The following is a 26103-nucleotide window of genomic DNA, read 5'->3' on the forward strand; positions in this document are numbered from 1 at the left end:
TTAATGGAGAAGGAGCTGGGATTGTCTGAGGCGATTTGGGTCCTCACTGGCTGAGGACACAGCTGCTTTGGGTAGGAGAGCGGAAAAGTAAAATACATGAACCATCTTCCACCCTTTATTCGAACTTCTGCTCACAGTTCCATGTTCCTCGTGCCCATCACCTTCATTGGTTTCTGGTCAAGAGCCTTAAATACTTGTGATTTCACAGTGATGCCTCTGATTCCACCTTCACCCTGCTTCTTTCCCCATGAAGAACAATGGTGCTGGTGTCCTTCAATCGACAGCAACTTGTATTTATAAACATCCGAAGTAGCATAATCAGACAAATTGACAACAATGCCAAAGGAGATATTGGAACTGATGACCAAAGGCTTGGCTAAAGTGGTAGGTTTTAAGTAGCGTCTTTAAATGGAACGAGTATCACAGCATAGCCGTCAGTGGTGGAGAGATTAAAATCACTGAAGTCAGAGCTGAGGGAATAGAGATTTTGAGGTTGTAGGGCTGGAAAAGATTAGAGATGGGCAAGTATTTGAACAAGAGTAGGAATTTTGAAATCAAGGTGTTGATGGACTGGGAGGCATCATAGGTCATCGAACACGGGTGAAGGGGATTTGGTGCAAGTTGGATCTGATCCCTACTTCACGCAGTACCTCCTCCCTCCCTATCTAAGGTGAGTATATGGAAGAAACCAAAGTGACCAATCTATGAATGAGGCATTTTGATGCCTCGTATTTACAATATAATACCCCTGTAATGGGTGGCTAATGTCTTTTAATGCCAATCTGTGAATCAGTTTAGTTACAGAAGGAGGAGTTGCAGCTGCCAACTTTCTACTTAAAGTTGAATTGTAACCACATGCTGTATATCCACTCCATTCCACAGTGTTTCTCTGTAACAGCAAGTTAAGTCTCTGCATAGAAGAGTAGGTTACACATCTGTTGTATCACCTTAAAATGCTTTAATGTTTAATGTTGGGTAGTGAATTCTTGACTGTAGTTCCCGATAGTTGCCTCGTAATCCCTCCTTTGAAGCTTTGCCATTTGCTCAAAAGTCTACCTTCTGGCCAATCAAGGAGCAAATAGGCCTTTGGCATCACATGACCAGCAGCACTGAACTTGCTCATCAAGTTAAGAGGAACTGAAGGCCAGATGCATGGTACAGGACTCCATAAATGATTCACGATTCCCTTTGTTAGCAATGGATCACTCCCTCATACTTCAAGTTCTCTTCTCTCTTTCCCCCACCCACCCCCCCTGCCCAGATGGTCATAGTGGTTTCAAGGGTTGTTTTAATCACATGCATTAATGCATGAATGTTTGCAGTGTGGCATTGTCTAATGGATTAATGAGTAGCTGTTGCAGCTTGACCAAGCCTGGCTTATAAGTCACCAAGCTGTTTCTGCCAGAGGACTGTTTTTTTTTAAAAAGCTAAGCATCAATGTGAAGGAGCGTCACGTGAAAAGTAATTGGGGCGGGGGAATACAAGCCACTTTGGAATTTGGCTGGATACATTGAGGTTCTCTGGGTCTGACCGCTCTCAAAGGCTGAGGATTCTTTGTGATATTGTAAATCCATGATATTACCTGGTGTATGGAAAGTTCACTCTCCGCTCTTGTGACATTCAAATGGGATTGAGAGTTTCTTGACTTCACACGCACTGTTTTGGGGGGGGGAAAAAAAGCTGCTCAGTTTCCGGAACTGTCTTTCTCTCGACTGAACATTTGCTTTCGACCCTTTGTTGTGTTAGCTGCACTTCAGCTATTTGTTTGCCATTGATGCCAGAGTGTCTTGAGGCATACTGGATGTACGAGACTGACAGAGGGTCTGCTGTTTCCATGTGTTGCTTAACAAGGGTTTGAAGCTGGTCTTTCTGAAAATGTATTCAAGCAGAGGGGGCGACAATGACGTGTATCAGAAGGATGAAGGGAAATGGGCTCTGCTGCGTAACGTCAATCAGGTGTTCAAACACCAGCACGCGCTCCTTCCGGTAAGCACTGAGTACATTTGCCATGTCAGAGGTCAGCAAGTTCAGCCGTTGGTCATTGACCATTGATGTCCTAGTGTTTTTAAACCATAAAGTTTCTCATTACTCTTTTTTTTTTCAAAAAAAAAGTACCTCAAACCTCACCAAAGTTCTCCCAAATTTTACATGATATTGAGAAAATGCCTCATTTTTCCCCATCTCGCCCCCTCTCCACATGGTGCTAACCCATTAAAGCTGTTTCAGTGTGCTGTATAACCCAATGCATGCCTCCAGTACTCTGCCAAAATATACAGAGAAGTGACAATATCTGTGCCCCTTCAGTTGTGTTCTGTATCCTGTTCATTTTCACCTCTGACCATGACAAACATGCGGGCCCAATATTTGTGGGGGAGGGGCTGAAAATGGCTGAAGAACTAGGCAAGGTTTGGGAAGCAGACATCCTGCCAAAATTAACCGGAGGAAACCAATATCAATTGTTTTTTCCACTTCCTGCCCGCAGGTGGCCTAACTGCCATCCTGGTCAGCGGCCTGAAGGGAAAACCAGCGGCCAGACGCCACAACTAGGGACCCTTGGACAGTCCTGGTGATTGGCAGGGGGAGATGCAGGCTGTAATCAGGGGTGCAGGGGACCGAGAGGAGTGAGAAATAGCCTTATTGTGCTGGCTACTCCAGCTTACCTTTTCATTACCTCTTTGACCCCAGGAAACCCAGTGGCAGGAACAAGTTCTAAATCTAGTTCCTCCTTACACTAAGAGCCCTGTTTAAATATGTTAATGAAGTGTCCCACCTCAGCATGGAGGCGGGGAAGGGGAGAAACACGCACCCCAAGATCTGCTGCACGAGGGAGCGATGGGGCCACATTCCCTATCGGTTCAACCATACTCTTGACCTTTGTTGGAGGGTCAATATTGAAGCTGTAATGTTTGGAAACTTTGAAAGCTAATTTTTCTTGAGGGGCCATTATTCTGGATTCTTGTTAATTTTAATTGTTAATTGCTAGGTGATGTTGATCTGTATTCCTGCATAAGGCTATCCATCTTGGCACTCAATGACTTAATTGGCTGGAAAGTTCACTTGGAAATGTAACGTGTGCAAGAATCTTGGGCTGTGACTGTCTATATGTAGGTCAGATGGTTTCACAGGTCAGCGCAACATCGAGGGCCGAAGGGCCTGTACTGCGCTGTAATGTTCTAATTCTAATATGTCATTGCACCTTCCATTACTGGAATTCTCCTTTTTATCCCCGTTCTTCCCTCCTTGGTTTGTGTGTAGGACGGCAAAGATCAGTAAGCAATGTTGAAGAACAGAATTTTCTCTCTCATTTTCTCTACTTTTTCTTTTCCTTCATTTCATTCTTTGTTTTCCCCTCCTCGCTCGCTCACCCACTCGCCTCCCCCCCCCACCCCCCCACACAAGCTGAGCACAACAAATTCCGAAACTCCCTCCCTAATATCACCTTCTCGAGGGCAATTAAGGATGGGCAATAAATGCTGGCCTAGCCAGCAACACCAACATCCCATGAAAGAATTTTTATAAAAAATTTTTTTAAAGCTGACAATTAAATTGTGCAGTGACTTTACTGCCCGAGCTGCACACATCACAAGATAATCTGAAGTTTATAATTAAGACTCAATAGCAAATGATCTTCCTGCAGTAACACCAGCTGATCCTGACCCACCTATCTCTTCTCAGGGGGATTATGTCTGGCTGGATCTGAAGACTGGACGTGAGTTTGAAGTTCCCATTGGAGCAGTGGTGAAACTATGCGACTCGGGTCAAATTCAGGTGGTGGACGATGAAGGAAATGTGAGTATTCTGACATCTGACTATTGCTGTATTATTCTACTTTAGTTCTCAATAAGCTTTTGTGTAAGAAAACAATAACGGGCAATTCAGTCGAGGTATCTTTTAAGATGATTTAAATACATTTATGGGTGTAGTTGGAGAGAAACCATTTCCTCTGTTGGGGTGGAATACAGAACAAGGCATCATAACCTTAAAATTAGAGCCAGGCTGTTCAGGGATGATATCAGGAAAGAGAATTGGAAATCTGGTACTCACTTTGCCCCAAAAAGCTGTTGAGGCTATTTAATCCAAGTTTCAAAACTGACATTGATAGATTTTTGTTAGTTAAGGGTATTGAGAGTTACAGAGGCAAGGCGGCTAGATGGAGTGAAGATGCGGATCAGAATTGGCGAACTGAATGGTGTAACAGGCTCGAGGCACTGAATGACCACCTCCTGTTCCTATAGAATCATAGAAAGTGTACGGCACAGAAAGAGGCCACTGGCCCATTGTGCCTGCGCCAGCTGAAAAAAAAGAGATCCCCCCCCCCACCCCCCACTCCCCGCCAATACTAATTTCACTGTTCAGCATTTGGTCTGTAGCCCTCCAGGTGCATATCCAGGGACTTTTTATAAACTAGTTGAAAGTCTCTGCCTCAACTACCCTTTCAGGCAGTGAGTTCCAGATCCCACCACCCCCTGAGTGAAATAACTTTTCCTCATCTCCCCTCTAACCTTTCTACCAATCACTTTAAACATATGCCACCTAGTCACTGACCTCTCTGTGAAGGTGAATAGGCCCTTCCCATCCACTCTATCCAGGCCCCTTGCAATTCTATACATCTCAATTAAATCTCCCCTTGGCCTCTTCTGTTTCAAGGGGAACAACTCTAGCTTGTCCAATTTTTCTTCCATTGCTGCAATTTTTCAGTCCTGGCAACATCCTCGTAAATCTCCTTTGTACCCTCTCTCCAGTCAAATTGCATCCTTTCTCTAAAGAGGTGACTAGAACTGCACACAGTGCTCAAGTTGTGGCCTCACTAATATTTTATGTAGTTTCAGCATAACCTCCCTGCTCTTATATTCTATACTTTGGCTAATAAAGGAAAGAATTCCATTGGTCTTGAGCACCTTATCGACCTGTCCTATCTTCAGGGATTTGTAGACATTCACTCCAAGGTCCCGCACTTCCTCTACACTTCTCAGTATTCACCCATTTATTGGATATTCCTTTGCCTTGTTTGACCTCCCCAAATGCTTCACCTCACACTTCTCTGGGTTAAATTCCATTTGCCATTTTTCTGACCAATCCATTGCTATCATCCTGCAGTCTACAGCAATCCTCCTCACTATCAACCATGCTGCTAATTTTTGTGTCATTTGATCATGCCCCCTACATTTACATCTAAATCATTAATATATCACACAAAAAGCAGGGGACCTAGTACCAAACCCATGGAAACAGTTTTTAGTTGCAAAACGCCCATCAACAATTACCCTTTGTTTCCTGCCATTGAGCCAATTTTGTATCCAGCTTGCTACATTCCCCATCCACTACTCTCAAGTTAGTCAGATCCTACCATTCCTTACTAAATCCATGCTGACTACCCTTGATCAATTCATGCCTTTCTAAGTGACAGTTTATCCAGTCTTTCAGAATTGATTTCAATTTTCCCACAACTGAGATTAGACTGTACCTCGCTCCCTTTTTAAGCAAAGGTACAACATTAAGTCTCTAATCCTTCAGCACCACACCTGTATCCAGTGAGGATTGGAAAATGATGGTCAGACCTTCTGTTATTTCCTCCCTGGTTTCATCTGGCCCTGGTGATTTATTCACTTTCAAGGATGCTAATCACATTAATACTTCCTCTTTCTCCCGCCCACCCCCATGTTTATCACACCCAATTCTTCACACTCCTCCTTAACTACAATATTTGCATCGTCCCCGTCTTTTGTGAAGATAGACTCAAAGTATTCATTTAAGAACCGTACCCGCATCTTCTGCCTCCACACACAGGTTACCATTTTTGGTCTCTTATGGGCCCTATTCTTTCCTTAGCTTTCCTCTTAATGTATTGATAAAACATCTTAAGGTTCTCAATTTTAACTTGCCAATCTTCTTTCTTGCCCTCTCTTTGCATTCCTAATTTCCTTTTGATTTCACCCCTGCACTTTCTATATTCCTCTTGGCTTTCTGTAGTATTGAGTTCTCTGTATCTGACACAAGCTTTCCTTTTCTGCATTATCTTTTCCCTGTAAGTTCCTTGACATCCATGGGGCTCTAGATCTGACCATCCCACCCTTTTTCTTTGGGAACATGTTTACTCTGAACCCCTTGAATCTCCTTTTGCCTCTCACTGCTCAGACACTGATTTACCTTCAAGTAGCTGTTTCCAGTCCAATTTTGCCAAGTCAATTCTCAGCTCAGTAAAATTGGCCTTACTCCAATTCAGAACTTTAACTGCTGTTCTATCTCTGTCCTTTTCCATAATTATTATGTTAAAACTAACTGAATTATGATCACTGTCACCAAAATGCTCTCCAATGCCACTTCTTCCACTTGCCGAACTTCATTACCTAAAACCAAGCCCAGGCCGCGCCCTCTCTTGTTAGACTTGCTACATACTTGCCAAAAACATTCTCCTGAATGCACCTTAAGAATTCTGTTTGCTTCATCCTTCCAGACTTAAACTATCCCAGTTAATATTGGGGTAGTTAAAATCCCCTACTATTACTGCCCTATTGTTTTTGCACTTCTCAGAAGTTTGCCTACATATTTGTTGTTCTATCTCTGTCTGTCTGAGGTCTGCAGTACACTCCCAGTAGTGTGACTGCCCCTTTCTGTGTTCCTAAACTCAATCCATATGGCCTCATTTGATGATCCTTTTAACATATCATCCCTCCTCACATCAGTAATTGCTTCTTTAACCAAAATTGCCAGCCCAACCTTTTTTGATCCCCTTTTCTGTCTTGTCTAGAAAACCTTGTAACCAAGAACATTGAGGTGCTATTTCTGTCCCTCTTTAAGCCATGTTTCTGTAATCGCTATGATATCATACTGCCATATTTCTATCTGTGCCTTCAGCTCATCTGTTTTATTTGCTATACTCCTTACATTGAAATAGATACCCTTGAGCACTGCCAAACTTTTAATTTTCTAGCCTTTGTGAACTATGATATCCTGGATTCTGTACATGGGTAGGTAATATGTACTATGTTTGTAAATATCAATGTTAATGCCACAACACTCTTTTATATTCTGATGGGTTTTGGTATGTAGGTTTGTATTGCTGCATCTACAACTAATTTTACAAATAAATGCAGTGTGGATTGCAATAGAAATTGGTCATGGGGTAGGACACTTGTTCAGGTTTATAGTTTCACTGAGTTTTACACCTGGAGGGGAAAATTTCTCAGGTAGCGGAAAAATTGATTGCCGTTTGCCCTAAGGAGTTCCCATAAAGTGAGAAGGACAGAGACCTGGGGCAATGCTCTATGACCAGCCAACGCAGTAGCAGACCAGTGACTGCTTGATGCTAACACTGGTTTAGAGTGTAGAAATGTCCCATTAATCAGCACTGGGCATCCAACATCCAGACGAGTAACAACACATCGAGGAAGTACTTAAATTGATTGAGTTGCGTTCAACTCAAAGTCTGTACAAAGTTAAGAATGGCCTCATAGTCTGAAGTTTGTGTGCCCAGTCACTATATGCATCAATGCAGATAATATTTCTTGTATCTTTTTATTATTGTTAAAATGAAACTGTGGCATAAAAAAATTTGTTGTCCATTCCCTCCCCCTCCCTTCGTGGTCCTCCAGGAACACTGGATCTCCCCTCAGAATGCTACAAATATTAAGCCCATGCATCCAACGTCCATCCATGGAGTGGAAGATATGATCCGTCTCGGAGACTTGAATGAAGCAGGAATTTTGCGTAACCTTCTCATCCGCTACAGAGAACACGTAATTTATGTGAGTACCAACCTTCTTCCTTAAGAGTCTTGAGTACAGTCTATGGCTGATGCACTTGGGTAAAATGCACAACACTTGTGTGTTTCTGTTTGGATATGAGGTCTGCCTATTGGTGGTCAGGACTGTAGCAGTTTATCCTCTCCTATTGTGGGAGATGAAATGCATGATCACTTCAATGGCTGACAACTGTTGAATTGCCCTCTACTAATTTTGTGACCTATTGGAAATTTTTAGTAAGTTGATGGTTACACCCTTTGCCAAGTAATTTTGAGTTGTTTTGTAAATGCATTGCATTTTGTTCACCAACATAAAGCACTATTGCTTCTCCTGCTTGCAGTGCTTTGAGTACGACTGCTGGTGTTAATGAGTAGGTTCTCAGCTTTACTACAAGCTTCTGTTGAAGTGGCATCTAAAATGCCATTTATTGCTTCTATAATATATATGGGGTGCCCTTTTATAATCACAGCTTTGTAGTATGTTCCCTAGTGTCTTAATGCTTTTTTGAAGCCTAAAACTTTGTGAGAGCATATAACAAAGGTACTCTGGAATAAAGAATATTTTAAGTTACTCGGTTATTGCTGATTTCTGACTGTTGAGTAAATGCAAAGAGTAGCTAGGTCCTAAAAATGACTGGAGCCCAATTCATCTGACATCCAGCACCTGAATTTCTGGGGGCTCGGAACACGGGCCTCCATCCTCCTGCCCAACTTGTTAGTTCCATGGGCACCAGTGGAACAGTGCAACAAGTTGTTGTTGAGGGGTGGGGATAGGGTGCAGGAAATATTTTGCTTTGGGTCTCAATTTATATGCTGCTTCATGTGACATAGTCACATGTAAAAACTACACAAGTAAGTGATCTATCTCTTCTTCCTACTGCATTTGGTACATCCTACATTAAAACAGTGACTACACTTCGAAAGTATTCCATTGGCTGTGAAGCACTTTATGGGATGTCCTGATGTCATGAAAGGCGCTATATAAATGCAATTTTTTAAAACTGTGGCCTTATCTACGACTGTCCCATCCTTTGCTTTTAATCCATTGCCTACTTTTTCTACAGACAAACTGTGGCGGAAGGGTAAGTACCATACGTGAACAGTCATCTAACTCTGTGAAACTATTGGAGGTTAAGTATCAGAAGCTTATAAAACACATAACCCCTCACGTCCATTTTCAAAGGCTGCACTGTGCATGGCTAACCACTAGTATTGGGTTTCTCATCTCATTAAGCGCACCTTTTTTTTTAAGTCATCATCGGTGTATTATATGACCATTTTCATTCTATAAGTTACTTCATCCCCCCCTGGTCCTATGTAATTCAATTCATGGGCCTGCTATTGGTGTCCTGTTTCTGCATCAGTCAATATTGGTTGGTGGTGACCTAAGAGCTTGAAAAGTGATTAGATAAACTGTTACGTTTGTTCATTTTTTTTTTCATGACATTTCTTCAATGGTCATTTTGGTTTTGGGGGATTCTGATTAACATTGGATAATTGTACTCTAAAGATGTTTGTGTATCTGGGATTCATGCCAGCTCTTGACTCCAGATGTCGTAGGATAATCTGACTGCACTGTTCCAGATAAGGAGATATCCTGTAACACTGGAGACAAGAGCTCGCAGAGTTGATGGAGAATGCTTCTGGAGGATGTCTGCAAAATGCAGTTGAGACGTTGAGTAGTTCAAGTTAGCTGAAATGTAACCCATTTTCCCCAAATTATCAACAACGTATTACCTATACATGGCACCTTTAACAGTAAACATCCCAAGGCACAGATGAAATATGGATACTGAGCAGCAATGAAAACATTTGAGATGTGATTGACAAGATAGTTTTGAGATGACTTTTTAGAGATGGGCAAAAGTAGCAAGATGGAGGGTGGAGAAGAATTGCCCAAGTGGTTGAAGGCTCTGCCCCATCCCCACCTCCATCTTCATTTTATTGTCAGAAGATGGAAGGACTGGAATATTGGGCTAAAGTACATTGTAGAGCTGGGAGTGAGTTGGAGGGAGATTTGTAAATGAGAATGGGCATGTATGAGGTTGAGGATTTTGAATTTGAAGTATTGGGTTGCATGACATTGGCAGTGATCAGAGGGGTGAGTCAGTGTTCATCACCAATGATGAATCTTAACCCCCAACCTGGGATGACAAGTGTACTATTTTCATTCTCCATTGTCCTCTTTCTTCATTTGCCACATTAAAGGGGAAGTTGAGGGTTGTTCCTACCCTTGCAGTGAAACAGAAGTTTTGCGTCTGCACAGAATTAACAGGAAAAACAGATGCTTTTATTCCAACTACCTGAGCTGTATTTGCACAAAAGTCCCAAAGGTAATAGACCAGTATGTTAATCTCTTAACATAAGCACACGTAGTCCCATTCGCCCATCACCCCTACATTGGCTCCAGATTCAGCAATGCCTCAAATTCAAATTTGTCATCCTGTGTTCAAATCCTTCTCTGGTCTCACCCTTCCTAATCTCTGTAACCTCCTTCAGCCCTATAACCAACAGATCTCTGCACTCCTCGAATTCTGGCCTCTTGCGTATCCCCGATTTCCTTTGTCCCACCATTGCCTGCCATGCTTTCTGCTGCCTAGGTCCTGGGCTCTGGGATTTCCTCCTTTTTTTTAAACCTCTACACCTCTCTTAACTGTCTTTCCTCTTAAGACTCTCCTTTAAAACCTCCTCCAAACTTTGTTCAGCTGTGCTGCCCTAACATTTTGTTGTAATTTCTTCAAATTTTATCAGATTACACTCTGAAGCTTTGGGACATTTTACAATGTAAAAGGTGTAAAAAGTACAGTTGTCACTGTGCCACCTAGCCGTAAATATAAATTGCCATGTGATCATCTAATCACAGAAAGCCAGTCTGCTAACCTGGCACACCATCTTCACCTGCCAGAGAGTGGAGGCAGGTTCAATCAAGCATTCAAAAGGGAATTAGATAGTTATCTGGAAAGGAAGAATGTGCAGGGTTATGGGGAGAAGGTGGGGGAATGGCACTAAGTAAATTGCTCGCAGAGAGCTGCTGCAGAGAGATGCAACGGCCGTCTTTTGTGCTGTAATAATTCTGTGATTCCTCTGAAACGGCTCCTGTAGTTTTGTGGACAGTAGAATCGCCTAACAATTTTTTCAGTTGCTCATCCGTTCCTCAGAAATGGCACTTTGTATCATTTGAGCAAATACTCCCCCTTGGCAATGTTAACTGAAACTATCTATAATCTCTGGGACAAACCATAGGGTGATTCAGATGTATAAAATGGGAACTGGGGTCCCACAAGGATCAGTACTGGGATCATTGTTCACAATTTAGATTAACAATTTAGACTTTGGAATTAAACATGCTATCTCATAATTTCACGGATTACACCAAGTGGGAGGGATCCTCAACACTGAGAAAGACTACTGCAACAAATTACAAGATGACATTAATAAACTTGTGCAATGGGTGTACAATTGGCCAATGAAATTGAACAGAAACGTGTGAGGTAAGAAAAATAAAGTCACACATTTCGTGGAAAATAAGAATCTAAATGGGGATAAAGAGAAGCAAAGAGGGTCTGGGAGTATAAATACACAAATCATTAAAAGTAGCGACACAGGTTAATAAGGCTGCAAAAAAGCAAACCAAGCTCTAGGGTTTATTTCTAGAGAGAATTGAAAAGTAAAGAAGTTATGCTAAACTTGTATTGAACCATGGTTAGACCACACTTAGAGTACTACATATAATTCTGGTCACCATATTATTAAAAAAAGATATAGACAGAGATTTACAAGGATGATACCAGACCTGAGAGTTTAACCTATTGGGAGAGGATGAACAAGCTGGGGGTCTCTATTGAAAAAGAAGGCTGAGGTGTGACCTAATAAAGGCCTTTAAAATTAGGAAAGGTTTTGATAGAGTGAATACGGAAAGAGTATGTTTCCATTTGTGAGGTAGAGCAAAATTAGAGGCCATCCACATAAAATAGTCACCAAGAAATTTAAATAGGGAATTTAGAAGAAACTTCTTTGGAGAATGGTGAGAATGTGGAACTCATTCCTCAGAGTAGTTAAGATGAATAGTAAAGAAGCCATTTAAAGGAAAGTTAGATGAGCATATGAGGATGAAGGAAATAGAGGGTCATGCTGATAGTTAGATGAGGAAGGATGGACTGATTGGGCTGAATGGCCTGTTTATGTGCTGTACATTCCATGTAGAATCTGCTGATATCTGGTGTGACTGGAATATTTAAATATTCTTGTTGTAAGGGAATTCTATACAGCAGAAATGAGTGCAGAAGGGTTTGGAGCAGATATCTGGTATATCCCATGGAAAGCAAACCTGCTCCATCAGTACGTTGCATGATTTAATTAGTACTCTTCCATTGCTGAATAAGTGAGCTTTATTTGCCTGGTCACACTTTTGTTTTAATTTCTGTGCAAAACAATGAATGGAGTTGTATATTGAGCATTGCCGAAAATAGGCATTTTGTCAAAGCTTTTCGTCTTGCACTCATAAGGACAATTCGCAAGAATATCAAGGTAAGGGAAACAACATTTATACTGCCTGAGACAAGAGTACTGATTGGTTGGCAAGTGAACTGTGATTGGTAGAGGCATTGCCATGGCGAATGCACCAGTTTATGGTGACTCTATTAACTGCCAAGCTTCGTTTGAAATTTAAACCAGACACCTTGGCTCTAATTGGCCAAGGCATTGCCCAGAGGAATGAATTAGCAAATGGCGGTCACTTATTTTAATATGTTCCTTCCACTGTTCGCAACAGGCAAGGTACAGGCTGTACCCTACCAGCCTGTACTTGCAAAATTCAAAACCGTGTCCAACTTTGATGTGATTCTGTGATTGGACATAATTTGCTAAATAATCCTCAGTGTGCTAAGAATTACACTGGCAACCAATTTTATATTGTCAGGGGCTCGCAGTGTGGCGCATTTGCACGTACTGGAAGCTGCATTTTTAATACACAGGGCCCTGTTCTTTGCAGACAGAAAGAACATGTACACATATTGCGCCTGTTTCAGCTAAGTGACTGCCATTCACTGGTTCATTCCTCAGGGCAATGCCTTGACCAATCAAAGCCAAGCTCCTGGTTTAATTTTCAAACAAAGCTTGCAGTTAACTCAGTCACCATAAACTGGAACATTCTCCATGGCAATGCCTCTACCGATCACAGTTCACTTGCCAACCAATCAGCCCTGTCTTCTCATATGGTATTAATGTGGTGTTTTTTCTTACATTGGTATTCTTGCATATCGTCCTGATGAGTGCAAGACTAAAAGCTTAGACAACATGTTTGTTTTCAGCAATACTCAAGTTCTGTGCTACCAAACGTCTATTTGGAATTGTATATTCTCTGTTCCAATATTGCTACATCTGAGCTTCTGATCGGAGGTTTGCTTATTTTGTTATAACATCCCTGCTTTCAGACCTACACTGGCTCAATCTTGGTTGCTGTGAATCCCTACCAGCTACTGCCAATCTACACAGCTGAACAAATTCGGTATTACACAAACCGGAAGATTGGGGAAATGCCGCCTCATATCTTTGCCATCGCTGACAACTGCTACTTCAATATGCAACGCAACAACAAGGACCAGTGCTGTATTATAAGGTAAGTCAAGATCGTACAGTGATTTAATTCTCCCTGTGGATGTTGCACAAGGGTTAACTGATGATGCCTTTCATTTTATGAAGTGCCTTTACCATGATAAAATAGCCTTCGTAAACAGAGTTGACCAAAATCACAGTCAACAAGCAAGGTTCAGGAGGAAGTTAAGGAACCAGCTCAACTCCAAATCGAAAGTGATCTTTAGCGGAGTCACTTGGGGCCTGTTCGGGATGATGAGTTCAACCAAAGTGTTTTGGGGAGAACACACCGGTATATATCAAAGAATAAGATTCTCATTAACCACCAAATTTTTCCACATTACGTATTTTGTTTGTTAACCTCACAGTGGGTGATAGATGATTTTAACTTTGTTTCTGGAGCTTTAGATTCCAAGACTGATGGCATTAAAAGTAATTTTTTTTGCCTCCCCTCCTAAACATGTGTTTAATTGCAACAGTCCAGTTAGGGGTATTTGATCCTTGGCAATGCCCAACTTAGGAGTTGGGCTCCAGTAAAAAAGAAAATGACCTGGTGTGGCATCCTTAGTGTTGATTTTTGCATGAGGGGTATCTTTGATTCCTGCCACTCTGAAAGGGAATATGCATTTGACATCTATTCAGTATATGAGGGTGTGGTGGGGTAGGGCTTCACTGTCTTCTTGTCGATTTTGGAGGTATCCCTACCTGTGATGAGCTTTGGCTCGATACTGGTCTATCCATGGTTAAGGACAGGAAGTTCCCTGAATAATTCGTCTGGACCAGAAGTATGATTGACAGCTGCCAGCAATATAGTTAAATTGGCTGATTTGGCTGGCAGTGGCATTTACCAAAAGATTTTGAAAAGAAAATGATTGCACCTTCCTTTTTAAAAATGTTCTCGTACTGTAAAGTCGAGTGCAATGCCTTGAGATGAGGAAAAGCAGAACTTTGAATTTGTGAATGCGTTCTCCCTTAATGCTGGATACGAAGATATCGTACGTAACCCTTGTGACCAATATTGCCAGTGGCAGAAATGTAGGAGCTCCATTGTATAATTCCTGCATTTCAATTCACTGGCTTGTCAGTGGTCCAGGGAGAAATATGGGTCGGGATTCTGACAGATAGTAAAAATGGGCGGGAGTTTTGCATAATAGATTTCCATTTCAATCTCCATTACCACCTGTCTGGGCTCCTGCTCCAATCTCCGTCCCCCTTCTCTCCTCAAGGTCCTGTTCCAATCCTCGGTCTCCCACCTGCCCTGGGTCCTTCTCCAATTTCCAACCCCACACCTGCCCAGGGTACAGTATTTTGTCACTGAAAACCGGTAATTTAAAGATTATATTCTCTGCCATGTAAAAGGTATAGGTGCATTCTGAGCCAAAAGACTTGCAGGTTGATAGGTAAATTGGCCATTATAAATTGTCACTAGTATAGGTAGGTGGTAGGGGGATATCGGAACAGGTGGGGATGTTTGGTAGGAATATCGGATTAGTGCAGGATTAGTATAAATGGGTGGTTGATGTTCGGCACAGACTCGGTGGGCCGAAGGGCCTGTTTCAGTGCTGTATCTCTAATCTAATCTAATCAGATGAGGCTTTGTTCCTCCCTTGCTTTTGCACTGACTTTGTAAACGAATGTAAAAGTTTTCATAGGTTTATGAGCCCATTACACGATCTTGGCTCCAGGACAGGGTCCAAATACAAATATAAATGATTTTTTTTTTTGTTGTCTTTTTTAGTGGAGAGTCTGGTGCTGGAAAAACTGAGAGCACAAAACTCATCCTACAGTTCCTGGCAGCTATTAGTGGCCAACACTCCTGGATTGAACAACAAGTACTTGAGGCAAATCCCATTCTAGAAGGTGAGCTGGAGAAATCCAGTTAACTTTAAATTGAGATGCTGAACTGTTAGTCATGCAATATCCATCAGAGACCACCGTATTAGAACTGAATACAAGGAAAATGAATTTTTGCACAACGTATACACTTTAATATTATCAATACATCAATCGTACCAATGAGTGTATATGCACTTGATCTATTTTTAATATATTCTGCCTTGATTTGGGTTCTACCACATCTTCCATTTATGTAATGCTTTAAATGTAGTAAAAGACCCAGCCACATTAGGACAGGTGACCAAAAGTTTGGTCAATGAAGTTGGTTTGAAGGAGAGAAGTAGAGGCGTTTGGGAAGTGAATTCCAGAGCTTGGGGCCTACACAAGAGGACAAAATTGAAGAGAGCATTGCGGGGCTGGAGGAGGTTACATAGATGGGGAGGGGTGAGGTCATGGAAGGATTTGAACTCTGGATGAGAATTATAAAAAATTGAGGCATTGCTGACCTGGAGCCAAAGTAGGTCAGTGCAGGCGTGATGGGCGACTGGGACTTGGTCCAAGTTAGGTGTTGGGTTGGGAAAAGAAGCCATAAAGACTATAAGACATATTGTCCAAGGCTCTATTCCACTTTTAACTGTTGGGTTGCTTAGGAAATAGAGAGACATGTGCCCCCATAACTCACCCAAATACCGCAAGCTCCAAACTGCTGCTAGTGCCCAGACCACACAGGGAGGTGTGCACACATGAAGGAAAGACTCCATATAACACCCCCAAAACAAGGCCAGGTAAAGATCAGGGCAAGAACTTTTTTACGCAGTGAGTGTTTAGGATCTGCAATGTACTGCCTGTATGTGATGGAGGCAGATTTGATCATTGCTTTCAAAATGGAATTAGATGATTACCTGCAGAGAGAATTTGCAAGGCTCTGGGGGGGGAAAGGCAGGGGAGTGGAACTAGCTGAGTTTCTCTTGCAAAGAGCTGGCATGGACATGACCGGCTGAATGGCCTCCTTCTGTGCTGTAACTATTCTGAGTCTGCCCATAGTGTCTCATGCGTCTAAAAATAGAATCATAGAAAATTTAAGGCACAAAGAGGCCACTTGGCCCATCGTCTTTGTGCCCGCCAAACAAATCCACCTATTCTGATCCCACCTTCCAGCATTTGGTCTGTAGCTCTGCAGATTACGGCACTCGAGGTGCATATCCAGACTCCTTTTGAATGAGTGGAGGGTTTCTGCCTCAACTATGCTTTCAGACAGTGAGTTCCAGACTCCCACCACCCTCTGGGTGAAGAGGTTTTTCCGCATCTCCCCTCTAATCTTTCTACCAATCACTTTAAATCTGTCCCCTAGTTACTGACCTCTCTGCTAAGGTGAATAGACCCTTCACCTCCACTCTATCCAGGCCCCTCAAAATTTTGTACATTTCAATCAGATCTCCCCTCAGCCTTTTGTGTTTCAAGGAGAACAACCCCAGCCGATCCAATCTTTCCTCATAGATGCATTTTCCAGTCCCGGCAACATCCTCGTACATCTCCTCTGTACCCTCTCTAGTGCAATTACATTCTTTCTGTTATGAGGTGACCAGAACTGCACACAGTACTCAAGTTGTGGCCTAACAAATGAGTTATACAGTTCCAGCACAACCTCCCTGCTGTTATATTCTATACCTCAGTTAATAAAGGAAAGGATTCCATTTGCCTTCTTAACCACCTTTATCAACCTGTCCTGCTACCTTCGGGGATCTGTGGACATTTACTCCAAGGTCCCTCACTTCCTCTACACTTCTCAGTATTTTCCCATTGGTCGTCTATTCCTTTTGCCTTGTTTGACCTCCCCAAATGCATCACCTCACACTTTTCCAAGTTGAATTCCATTTGCCACTTTTCTACCCATTTGACAAGGCCATCAATATCTTCCTACAGCTGTCCTCCTCTCTATGTACCACACGGCCAATCGTAGTCATCTGCAAACTTCTTGATCATGTCCCCTACATTTACTTCAAAATCATTAATATATTACCACAAAAAGCAGGGGACCCAGTATGGAGCCCTGTGAAACGCCACTGGAAACAGCCCTCCAGTCACAAAAACTTCACATTTTTAAAATGTTGCCCCTGTTATGCAGTATGGGCCATGTGATGGAAACTGGTTGAATGGTAAGTGTGATTTCTGTCCACAATAATGATACCGGTCCCAGTGGTTAAGACGTGCATTGTGGCGGAATCTTTTTTTAGACTATATCCCTCCTGATTCGAGCTTGTGTGCGTCGAAACTTAACTATTGGGGTTGTTGCTTTGAGAACTCTGCAACCTGTGATTAAAAACAGAAGATTTTGGAAATACTCAGCATTTGTGGAGAGAGAACAAGAGTTAATTTTTCAAGTCAATAACCTTTTTACAGAACTGGTAAAAGTTAAAGACGTAACAGGGAATGGGGGAAGAAAAAACAAAGGGATGTCTGATAGGATGAAAGGCAGGAGAGATTAATTGACAAAGGAAATGCAAGGCAAAAGGGGGTGGTAATGGGAAAAGTAAAGAAACAAAAGATGGGTTTGAAGAAGGCGGCTGTCATTTACATCAGATCATTACCAACACCTGTCTCAAAAAATGAGAGCACTGCTTAATCTGTGAAATTATTGAACTTGATGAGTCTGGGAGGCTGTAATGTGCCTAATTGATAGATGAGCTTCAATAGAACAGTGTAGCAGGCAGAGGACAGAGAGGTGGGCGTGGAGCGCAGAATTAAAATGGCACGACCGTTAGCTCCGGGTCACACTTGCAGACTGCATGGAGGTGTTCAGAAAAGGGATTACCCAATCTCATTTGGTCTATTGGTCTGTCCAATGTAGAAGAGAGCGTCTGTCTGTCCCTCCCTCCCTCCTGTTCAGAGTGGTTTACTGTCGTGACTTGATCACCTTGCATATCTTTTTGCCTCAGCGTTCGGCAATGCTAAAACTATCCGGAATGATAATTCCAGCCGTTTTGGGAAATATATAGACATCCATTTTAACAAGCGAGGGGCCATCGAAGGAGCCAAGATTGAACAATATCTCCTGGAGAAATCCAGAGTCTGTCGACAGGTAATAATATTTGGGAAGTCAAATATGTTGTGTGGGACAAGGCAATCTTTGGGTGGAAGAATCTTAAACTCTTATTGCAAAGACTTTGACTTTCTTTTTGCACCTGTTGCGGAGGAGGAAAAGGAATATTTTTTTTTATCAAGATTTTTCTTTTTTTTAATATAAATACGGGCCATTTCCAGGTATAGGTTTAAGAAAATGATGATTTAAAAAAAGGGCAGTACAGTGGCGCAGTGGTTAGCACAGCAGCCTCACAGCTCCAGCAACCCAGGTTCAGTTCTGGGTACTGCCTGTGTGGAGTTTGCAAGTTCTCCCTGTGACTGCGTGGGTTTCCGTCGGGTGCTCCGGTTTCCTCCCACAGCCAAAGACTTGCAGGTTGATAGGTGTATTGGCCATTGTAAATTGCCCCTAGTATAGGTAGGTGATAGAGGAATTGAGGGAAGATGGAGATGTGGAAGGGAATATGGGATTAATGTAGGATTAGTATAAATGGGTGGTTGTTGGTCGGCACAGACTCGGTGGGCCGAAGGGCCTGTTTCAGTGCTGTATCTCTAAATAAAATAACAATTTTAGAATTTTATTTATTTTTACTTAATAGTTAGACACATGACCCATTGATCAGCACTCCCTCCACCATTGGCGCACAGTGGCAGCAGTGTGTACCATCTACAAGATGCATTGCAGCAACTTGTCAACAGCACCTTCAAAACCCATAACCTCTACCACCTCGAAGGACAAGAGCAGCAGATGCATGGGAACACCACCACCTACAAGTTCCCCTCCAAGCCATACACTATCCTGACTTGGAACTATATCACCATTCCTTCACTGTCGCTGTGTCAAAATCCTGGAACTTCCTTTCTAACGGCACAGCAATGGACCACAGTAATTCAAGAAGGCAGCTCACCACCACCTTCACATGGGCATTTAGGGATGGGCAATAAATGCTGGCCTAGCCAGCGATGCCCACACCCCAAGAATTTTTTTTTTTAAAAGAGAGCTGGGACTGTACATTTTACAGAAGTGTAGACTTGGGGGTGATCTGATCGAGGTTTATAAGATGATGAAGGAAATAATAATTGTGTTTGTGTAGATGGTTTTTTCCAATTAAATGAGTTAGGGAAAACTAGAGCTGAAAACCTCCAGTTGAGAAGGCCAGGTGTAGGTTAGCTGTCAGGAGTTGGGTCTTTTCCAGGAGAATAATGAACCTCTAACAGGCTGGCAGCTCATTAGGGGGGGCACTGATTCACTGAATTCCTTCAAACGAGATCTTGAGGAGGGAGTAGGACCAGTTGGGTGGCTCTTTTCAAAGAGCCACCACAGGCACAATGGGCTGAATGACCACCACCTATGCTGTATGATTCTGTAACTGAGAATATGTGTAAGGGCCATTAAATGAAAGGCAAGTGAAAAATAGGAAAGTAGGAAGAATTTAGCGTGGGAGATGAGCAAAGACATTCAAACTTGGCTTTTGTTTTTGTCCTTGGAAAATGCAATGAGAGATGAATTAATATATTTTGTTAAAGGATCTCAAAGTCCGTTACACCTCAAGTGACTATCAACCAAAATGGGAGGCCAATTTGTAAATTTTGTGTCTTTCTCAAATATGGTTAATTTTCTTTTCCATTTATTTCATGTTCCTGCAGGCTGATGGTGAGAGGAACTATCACATCTTCTATTGTATGTTGATGGGAATGAGTCTTGGCCAGAAGAAGGCACTAGGTCTTGGGAAAGCTACAGATTACACCTACTTGACCATGGTGAGACCTGAGGGACTTATTGGGTTGGGTGGGGTTGCGGAGGAGTTGCTGATCCATTTGAGTACAGTGTGACATCATCATTGATATTGAGAGGATATAGGAGTGAGCAATGAATATGATTTATAGATTTGCAGAAAGTTTTGCATTTATGTAGCCCATTTGATGACCCAAGGAAGTCTCAAAACGATTTTCAGCCAATGAGATGTAGTCACTGTTGTAATATAGGAAATGCAGCTGCCAATTTGTGCTCAGCAAGATCCCACAAGCAGCTGCGTGATACTGCTGTTGATTTGAGCGATAAATATTGTTCAGGACATCAAGAATAAATGCTCTTTGAAATAGTAGCACGTGATGTTTTACGTCCATCTGAGACAGCAGACGCATCCTCATTCCAAAACACGTAGCAGTGCAGCTCCCCCTCAGTACTGCAATGGAGTGTCAGCCTACACACTGCTCAAGTTTCTGGATTGGGACTTTAACCCACAACTCTGAGTCAGAGGGGAGAGTGATACCGACTCGGCCACAGCTGACCTTTCCAATGTTCCAACAAGTTGTCAGATGTTGTGGCTTCCATTCATGCAGTGCATGCTGGAGATCCAACACTGTTGGGGGCAAGTTTACTCGGGTGGGGAATTGCATGTTTGAATACTATCATCCAACATATTGGAGCTCCAACATGCCACAGTGCCCTTCCATTGCACACCTGTTGTAAGGTAGAATATTAAAATCCAGAATCTTCCTTGTCATCATGAGAGGGGGCACTGTTTAAAGTTAGGGGTCGCCCTTTTAGGACCGAAATCAAGAGAAATTTTTCCTGAGGGTTGTGCTACTCTGGAACTCTCTGCCTCAGAAGGTGGTGGAGGCAGGGTCATTTAATATTTTTAAGGTGGTGGTAGATTCTTGTTGGGCAAGGGAATTAAAGGTTATCTGGGGTAATGAGAGTGTGGAATTCAAAACACAAACCGGTCAGCCATGATCTTCTTGAATAGTGGAGCAGGCTCCAGGGGCTGAATGGCCCACTTCTGCTCCTAATTAGTATGTATGTCAGATTGAGTTCACTGCACCCACCCCCCCCCCCCCCCCCCCGCATTTAGCCCCTCAAACCTGCTCCGTCATGCAATTCAATCATGGCTGATCTGTATCTCTATCTACTTGCCTGGTTCTGTAACTCTGAATACCTTCTTCATTTGACCCCCCTGCTCTCAACTGACTTTTGACATTTTTGGGAAAGAATTCCAGATTTCCAGTATGCTGATTGATTAAACCGCACCCCTCCCCTCCCCCCCCCTTCCACATTAATAAAGTCAGACCCCTTGCTTCGCTCATTCCCTGTGTACCTGTACACCAATGCAAGCTTGCGGGGCACATAACAACTGACCTGTAAAAGTTTCTATAGGTATGTGAAGAGAAAAAGATTGGTGAAGACAAATGTAGGTCCCTTACTGTCAGAAACGGGGGAATTTATTATGGGGAACAAAGAAATGGCTGACCAATTAAATGCATACTTTGGTTCTGTCTTCACAAAGGAAGACACAAATATCATACCAGAAATGTTGGGGAACACAGGGCTTAGCAAGAGAGAGGAACTGAAAGAAATCAGAATTAGTAGAGAAAATGGTGTTGGGGAAATTTGATAGGATTGAAGGCCAATAAATCCCCAGGGCCCGATGGAATGCATCCCAAAGTACTTAAGGAAGTGTCCCTAGAAATAGTGGATGCATTGCTGGTCATCTTCCAAGATTCTATAGACTCTGGAACAGTTCCTACAGATTGGAGGGTAGCTAGTGTAACCCCACTATTAAAAAAGGGAGGTAGAGAGAAAGCAGGGAATTATTGACCAGTCAGCTTGACCTTGGTAGTGGGGAAAATTGTAGAGTCCATTATCAAAGATTTTATAGCAGAGCACTTAGAGAACAGTAGTAGAATCGGGCAGAGTCAGCATGGATTTACGAAAGGGAAATCAAGCTTGACAAATCTTCTAGAATTCTTCGAGGATGTAACTAGTAGAGTTGATGAGGGGGAGCCAGTGGATGTGGTTTATTTGGACTTTCAGAGGGCTTTTGACATAGTCCCACATAACAGATTAGCATGTAAAATTAAAGAGCACGGGATTGGGGGTAGTGTATTGCGATGGATAAAAAATTGGTTGGCAGACAGAAAACAAAGGGTAGGGATAAATGGCCATTTTTCCAAATGGCAGGCAGTGACTAGTGGGGTACCACAGGGATCGGTGCTGGGACCCCAGCTATTCACAATATATATTAATGATTTAGATGAGGGAACTAAATGTAATATCTCCAAAGTATGCAGATGACACAAAACTAGGTGGGAGCGTGAGTTGTGAGGAGGATGCAGAGAGGCTTCAGGGTGATTTGGACAAGTTGAGTGAGTAGGCTAATGCATGGCAGATGCAGTATAATGTGGATAAATGTGAAGCTATCCACTTTGGTAGCAAAAACAGGAAGGCAGATTATTATCTGGCTATAAACTGAGAGGGGAATATGCAGCGAGACCTGGGTGTTCTCGTACACCAGTCGCTGAAGGTAAGCATGCAGGCGCAACAGGTGGTAAAAAAGGCAAATGGTATGTTGGTATTTATGGCGTGAGGATTCGAGTACAGGAGCAGGGATGTCTTGCTGCAATTATACAGGGCCTTGGTGAGGTCACACCTGGAATGTTGTGTGCAGTTTTGGCCTCCTTATCTGAGGAAGGAGGTTCTTGCTACAGAGGGAGGGCAGCGAAGGTTTACCAGACTGATTCCTGGGATGGCGGGACTGACGTATGAGGAAAGGTTGAGTTGGTTAGGATTATATTCGCTGGAGTTCAGAAGAGTGAGGGGGAATCTCTCAGAAACCTATAAAATTCTAACAGGACTTGACAGGGTAGATGCAGGAAGGATGTTCCCGATGGTGGGGGAGTCCAGAACCAGGGGTCATAGTCTAAGGATACGGGGGTAAACCTTTCAGGACTGAGATGAGGAGAAATTTCTTCAGAGTGGTGAGCCTGTGGAATTCACTACCACAGAAAGCAGTTGAGGTCAAAACATTGTATATTTTCAAGAAGGAGTTAGATTTTACTCTTGGGTGTAAAGGGATCAATGGATATGGGGCAAAAGTGGTATTAGGTTACTGAGTTGGATGATCAGCCATGATCGTAATGAATGGTGAAGCAGGCTTGAATGGCCGCCTCCTGCTCCTATTTTCTATATTTCTTGTTTCTTGTCTATCCGTAGCTGATGGCATGTTTGAATTTGTTTTGTTGCAGGGGCAATGCACCTTCTGTGATGGCCGTGATGACAAAAAGGAGTATGCCAACATTCGATCTGCCATGAAGGTCCTTATGTTCACCGACACAGAGAACTGGGAAATCTCCAAACTGATGGCTGGAATTCTGCACATGGGCAACCTGGCTTATGAACGTAAGTCTAGAGATGATCTGCTTTTATGAAGGAGGGAAAGTTGGGAATATAAGATTAGTGGTGGGGACATCTTGTACCTCAAGTGGCTGATCATTATGCTACGTTCTCAGTGTATTACTGAGGGAGGGCTGTATTGGCGGAAGTGCCATGTTTCAGACGAGTGGTTAAATAAAGACTTTGTTGGGCTGTTCATGTGGGTGTAGAAGATAACAAGGGGCTTTTTGAAGAAGTGCAGGGAGTTGCCCTACGTTCCTGGTCAACATTCTTTTCTTGATCAACAGCACTAAAACCGGCTAACTGGTGTTATGCTCATGCAATCCGAACTTATGAACTATAAATATGAACTTGTGAAGTATAACCCAAAACTGACACGTTCCTGTAAAATAAACTGGAGTTGCGAGGTCAGGAGACTTTTTCTTTCCTGCCAATACACATGGAACTGCAAGAACCATGAGCTGATTTCCATATCTAGACCAGGCTTAGTGAAGTCATTAATATGCAAATGACCCGTCCAGTGGTAATGGCAGCATTTCTGCAACTAATTAGAAAAATACTGCTGCAGACACCTCAACTTCAACTTCAAATTGGAAATCCAGAGAATGGGTGTGAAAAGCAGTATTATTATCAAGATGGGATATGGGTGAGTGATACCAGGACTCCATTGTCAGACAATCAGAAACTATTTGAGGACATTTGAAACAGATGTTCTGGTCAGATGAAAGAAATTAGGGCTGGAATTTTATGGTGGGTGGATAGGAGCCGGCCTCAGATGTAAAAGTCAGTGGTGAGCCTGCTTCTGCCTCGCCTGGGGGTCCGTTCCGTATTTTACAGGTCCCTGGACTTTAATTGTTCCGAAACGGGACTTCTACCTGCTTGAGGGAGGAAGTCCCACCTCATTGAGTTGCTGGCCAATCAGCAGGCCGGCAGCTCTTAGTTCCAGCAGTGCCACCAGGAGTGGTGGCCACTGCTGGGACTGCAGCCCAGCATGCACAGAACTTGCCTGGGAGCCGGGAAGGCAGGTAGGTTTTGGTTGCCTTGCCTGGGGGTAATCGGTCGGGCCCTGGCGAGGCAAGCCTGGTCATTTAGGGGAAAGGGGGGCATGTTAGCTCTTGGGGGTGGTTGGTGTAGTGGGGGTGGCCCTCCATCGGGCACCCTGTGCTTGATAAGCAGGGACAGCCCCCTGAGACGATCGGAGGCCGCCTGCTTTTCCCAGGTGGCTTTTCCCGGCTCCAGGATGCCTGTTTGCCATGCTTAAAATCTGCGTAGAGGTGGGCACTTAAGGGCCTTGATTGACCTGGGGCGGGCAGGCTGATTTTTGCCCCTCCCCTGCCTTATGTAAAGGGGGTGGAGATGGGAGCGGGTCGGGAAAGCATCCCGGAGCCTCCCGCTCCATTTTACGCCACCCCCCGCCGCTATTCGGCTCATTGGGAGTGGCGTAAAATTCCAGCTTAGGTTTCTGATAATGGTATATTCTGGACAGACAGGAAGAGGAACATCTATGCCATTCAAAGAGAAAGGACTTTGCCTACCACCAACAGCCTTTGGGCAGAGACTCGAGTTGGCCTTGAACTTTCCACTGTAGGAATCTTACCAGGGCTTTGCCATTGAACCGGGACTGGAGTATAACGAGAGAATTCTGCTACTGTGAAAAATACGACAGCGAATCCATCTTCCTAAACCTCCAGAGCTTTTCTTCAGTGTACAAAAAAACGATTATAGGCCTGCCTTATTTCAAATTTTCACCCCAGGGAAAAGCAAGTGTAACACAGAACTCTTAATCATAAGACCTAAATGCACGCTACATGTATAATTACAATCTTGTGTGTGCGTATCTGTATGAATGCGAGAGTGGGTGTAGTTGTGTATATTCAGATGTTGAAAAATGAACATTCATCTCTCTTTTAAAACTTAAAGCTGTAATTTGTCTGTTCCTGGCACTTGGGTTAAAACACTTTGTTTTCTTTTTTAAAAGTCAGTTGCGAGGTGAAAAAGGAGGAGCCATCCCCATTATCTCTCATGTCTAAATCGGGTCATTGTCCCATTTATGGAACCTTGCTGTATCTGTTTACATTGGCTGTGAAGCACTTTGAAGGAAAGAAGAATTTACATTTCTGTAGCGCCTTTCACAACCTTGGGATATTCCAAAGTGTTTTACTGCTAATGTTGTACCTGTGAAGTCCACTCACTGTTGTAATGCATCAGACAATTTTCGCACAGCAAGGTCCCGCAAACAGCAATGTGATGAGGACCCGATTATCGGCTTTTTAGATATCGGTTGAGGGATGAGTAGGGTGAGAACTCCCTCTTTGCCATAGGATCTTTTATGCCCACCTGAGAGGGCAGACGGGGCCTCGGTTTAACGTCTCATTCAAAAGATGGCACCTTCAGCAGTGCAGCATTCCCTCAGCGCTGCAGTGGGCTATCACCCTCATTCTTGTGCTCAAGTGTCTGTTGTGGCATTTGAATGCATAACCTTCTGACTCAAACGTGATGGGTTACCTACTGACACATGCAACATTAGGTCATCTTAAGGACATGCAAGATACTATATAAAGGCCAACCTTTTTTTTTCTATCTAAACCTAGGCACTGACCCTCCGATGGGCTAGGTGCGGAGGTATCACAGCTAACTCCAGTTCCAACTCATCCAGTGCCCAAGTTGGTCATTTCCTATGAGT

At 43.1% G+C, this 26103-nt stretch overlaps 1 protein-coding gene across 4 annotated transcripts in view; it reads left to right on the top strand.

The window, feature by feature from the left end:
• The first annotated feature begins 1480 nt into the window (after nucleotides 1-1480).
• The window catches only part of myo7aa (myosin VIIAa), a 127690-nt gene continuing 103067 nt past the window's right edge, over nucleotides 1481-26103 (top strand). For all 4 annotated transcript variants that reach the window (XR_010975184.1, XM_068033109.1, XM_068033110.1 and 1 more), the window contains exons 1-8: nucleotides 1481-1986; nucleotides 3676-3789; nucleotides 7593-7745; nucleotides 13174-13358; nucleotides 15072-15193; nucleotides 18106-18248; nucleotides 19895-20008; nucleotides 23273-23426. Coding sequence is in view for 3 of the 4 variants with exons in the window: in XM_068033109.1 (XP_067889210.1) it covers nucleotides 1876-1986; nucleotides 3676-3789; nucleotides 7593-7745; nucleotides 13174-13358; nucleotides 15072-15193; nucleotides 18106-18248; nucleotides 19895-20008; nucleotides 23273-23426 (1096 nt within the window). In the remaining variant the exon portion in view is untranslated. The remainder of the gene's footprint in view (nucleotides 1987-3675; nucleotides 3790-7592; nucleotides 7746-13173; nucleotides 13359-15071; nucleotides 15194-18105; nucleotides 18249-19894; nucleotides 20009-23272; nucleotides 23427-26103) is intronic.

Source organism: Heterodontus francisci, chromosome 6 (genome assembly GCF_036365525.1).
Source record: "Heterodontus francisci isolate sHetFra1 chromosome 6, sHetFra1.hap1, whole genome shotgun sequence".
Lineage (NCBI taxonomy): Eukaryota > Metazoa > Chordata > Chondrichthyes > Heterodontiformes > Heterodontidae > Heterodontus > Heterodontus francisci.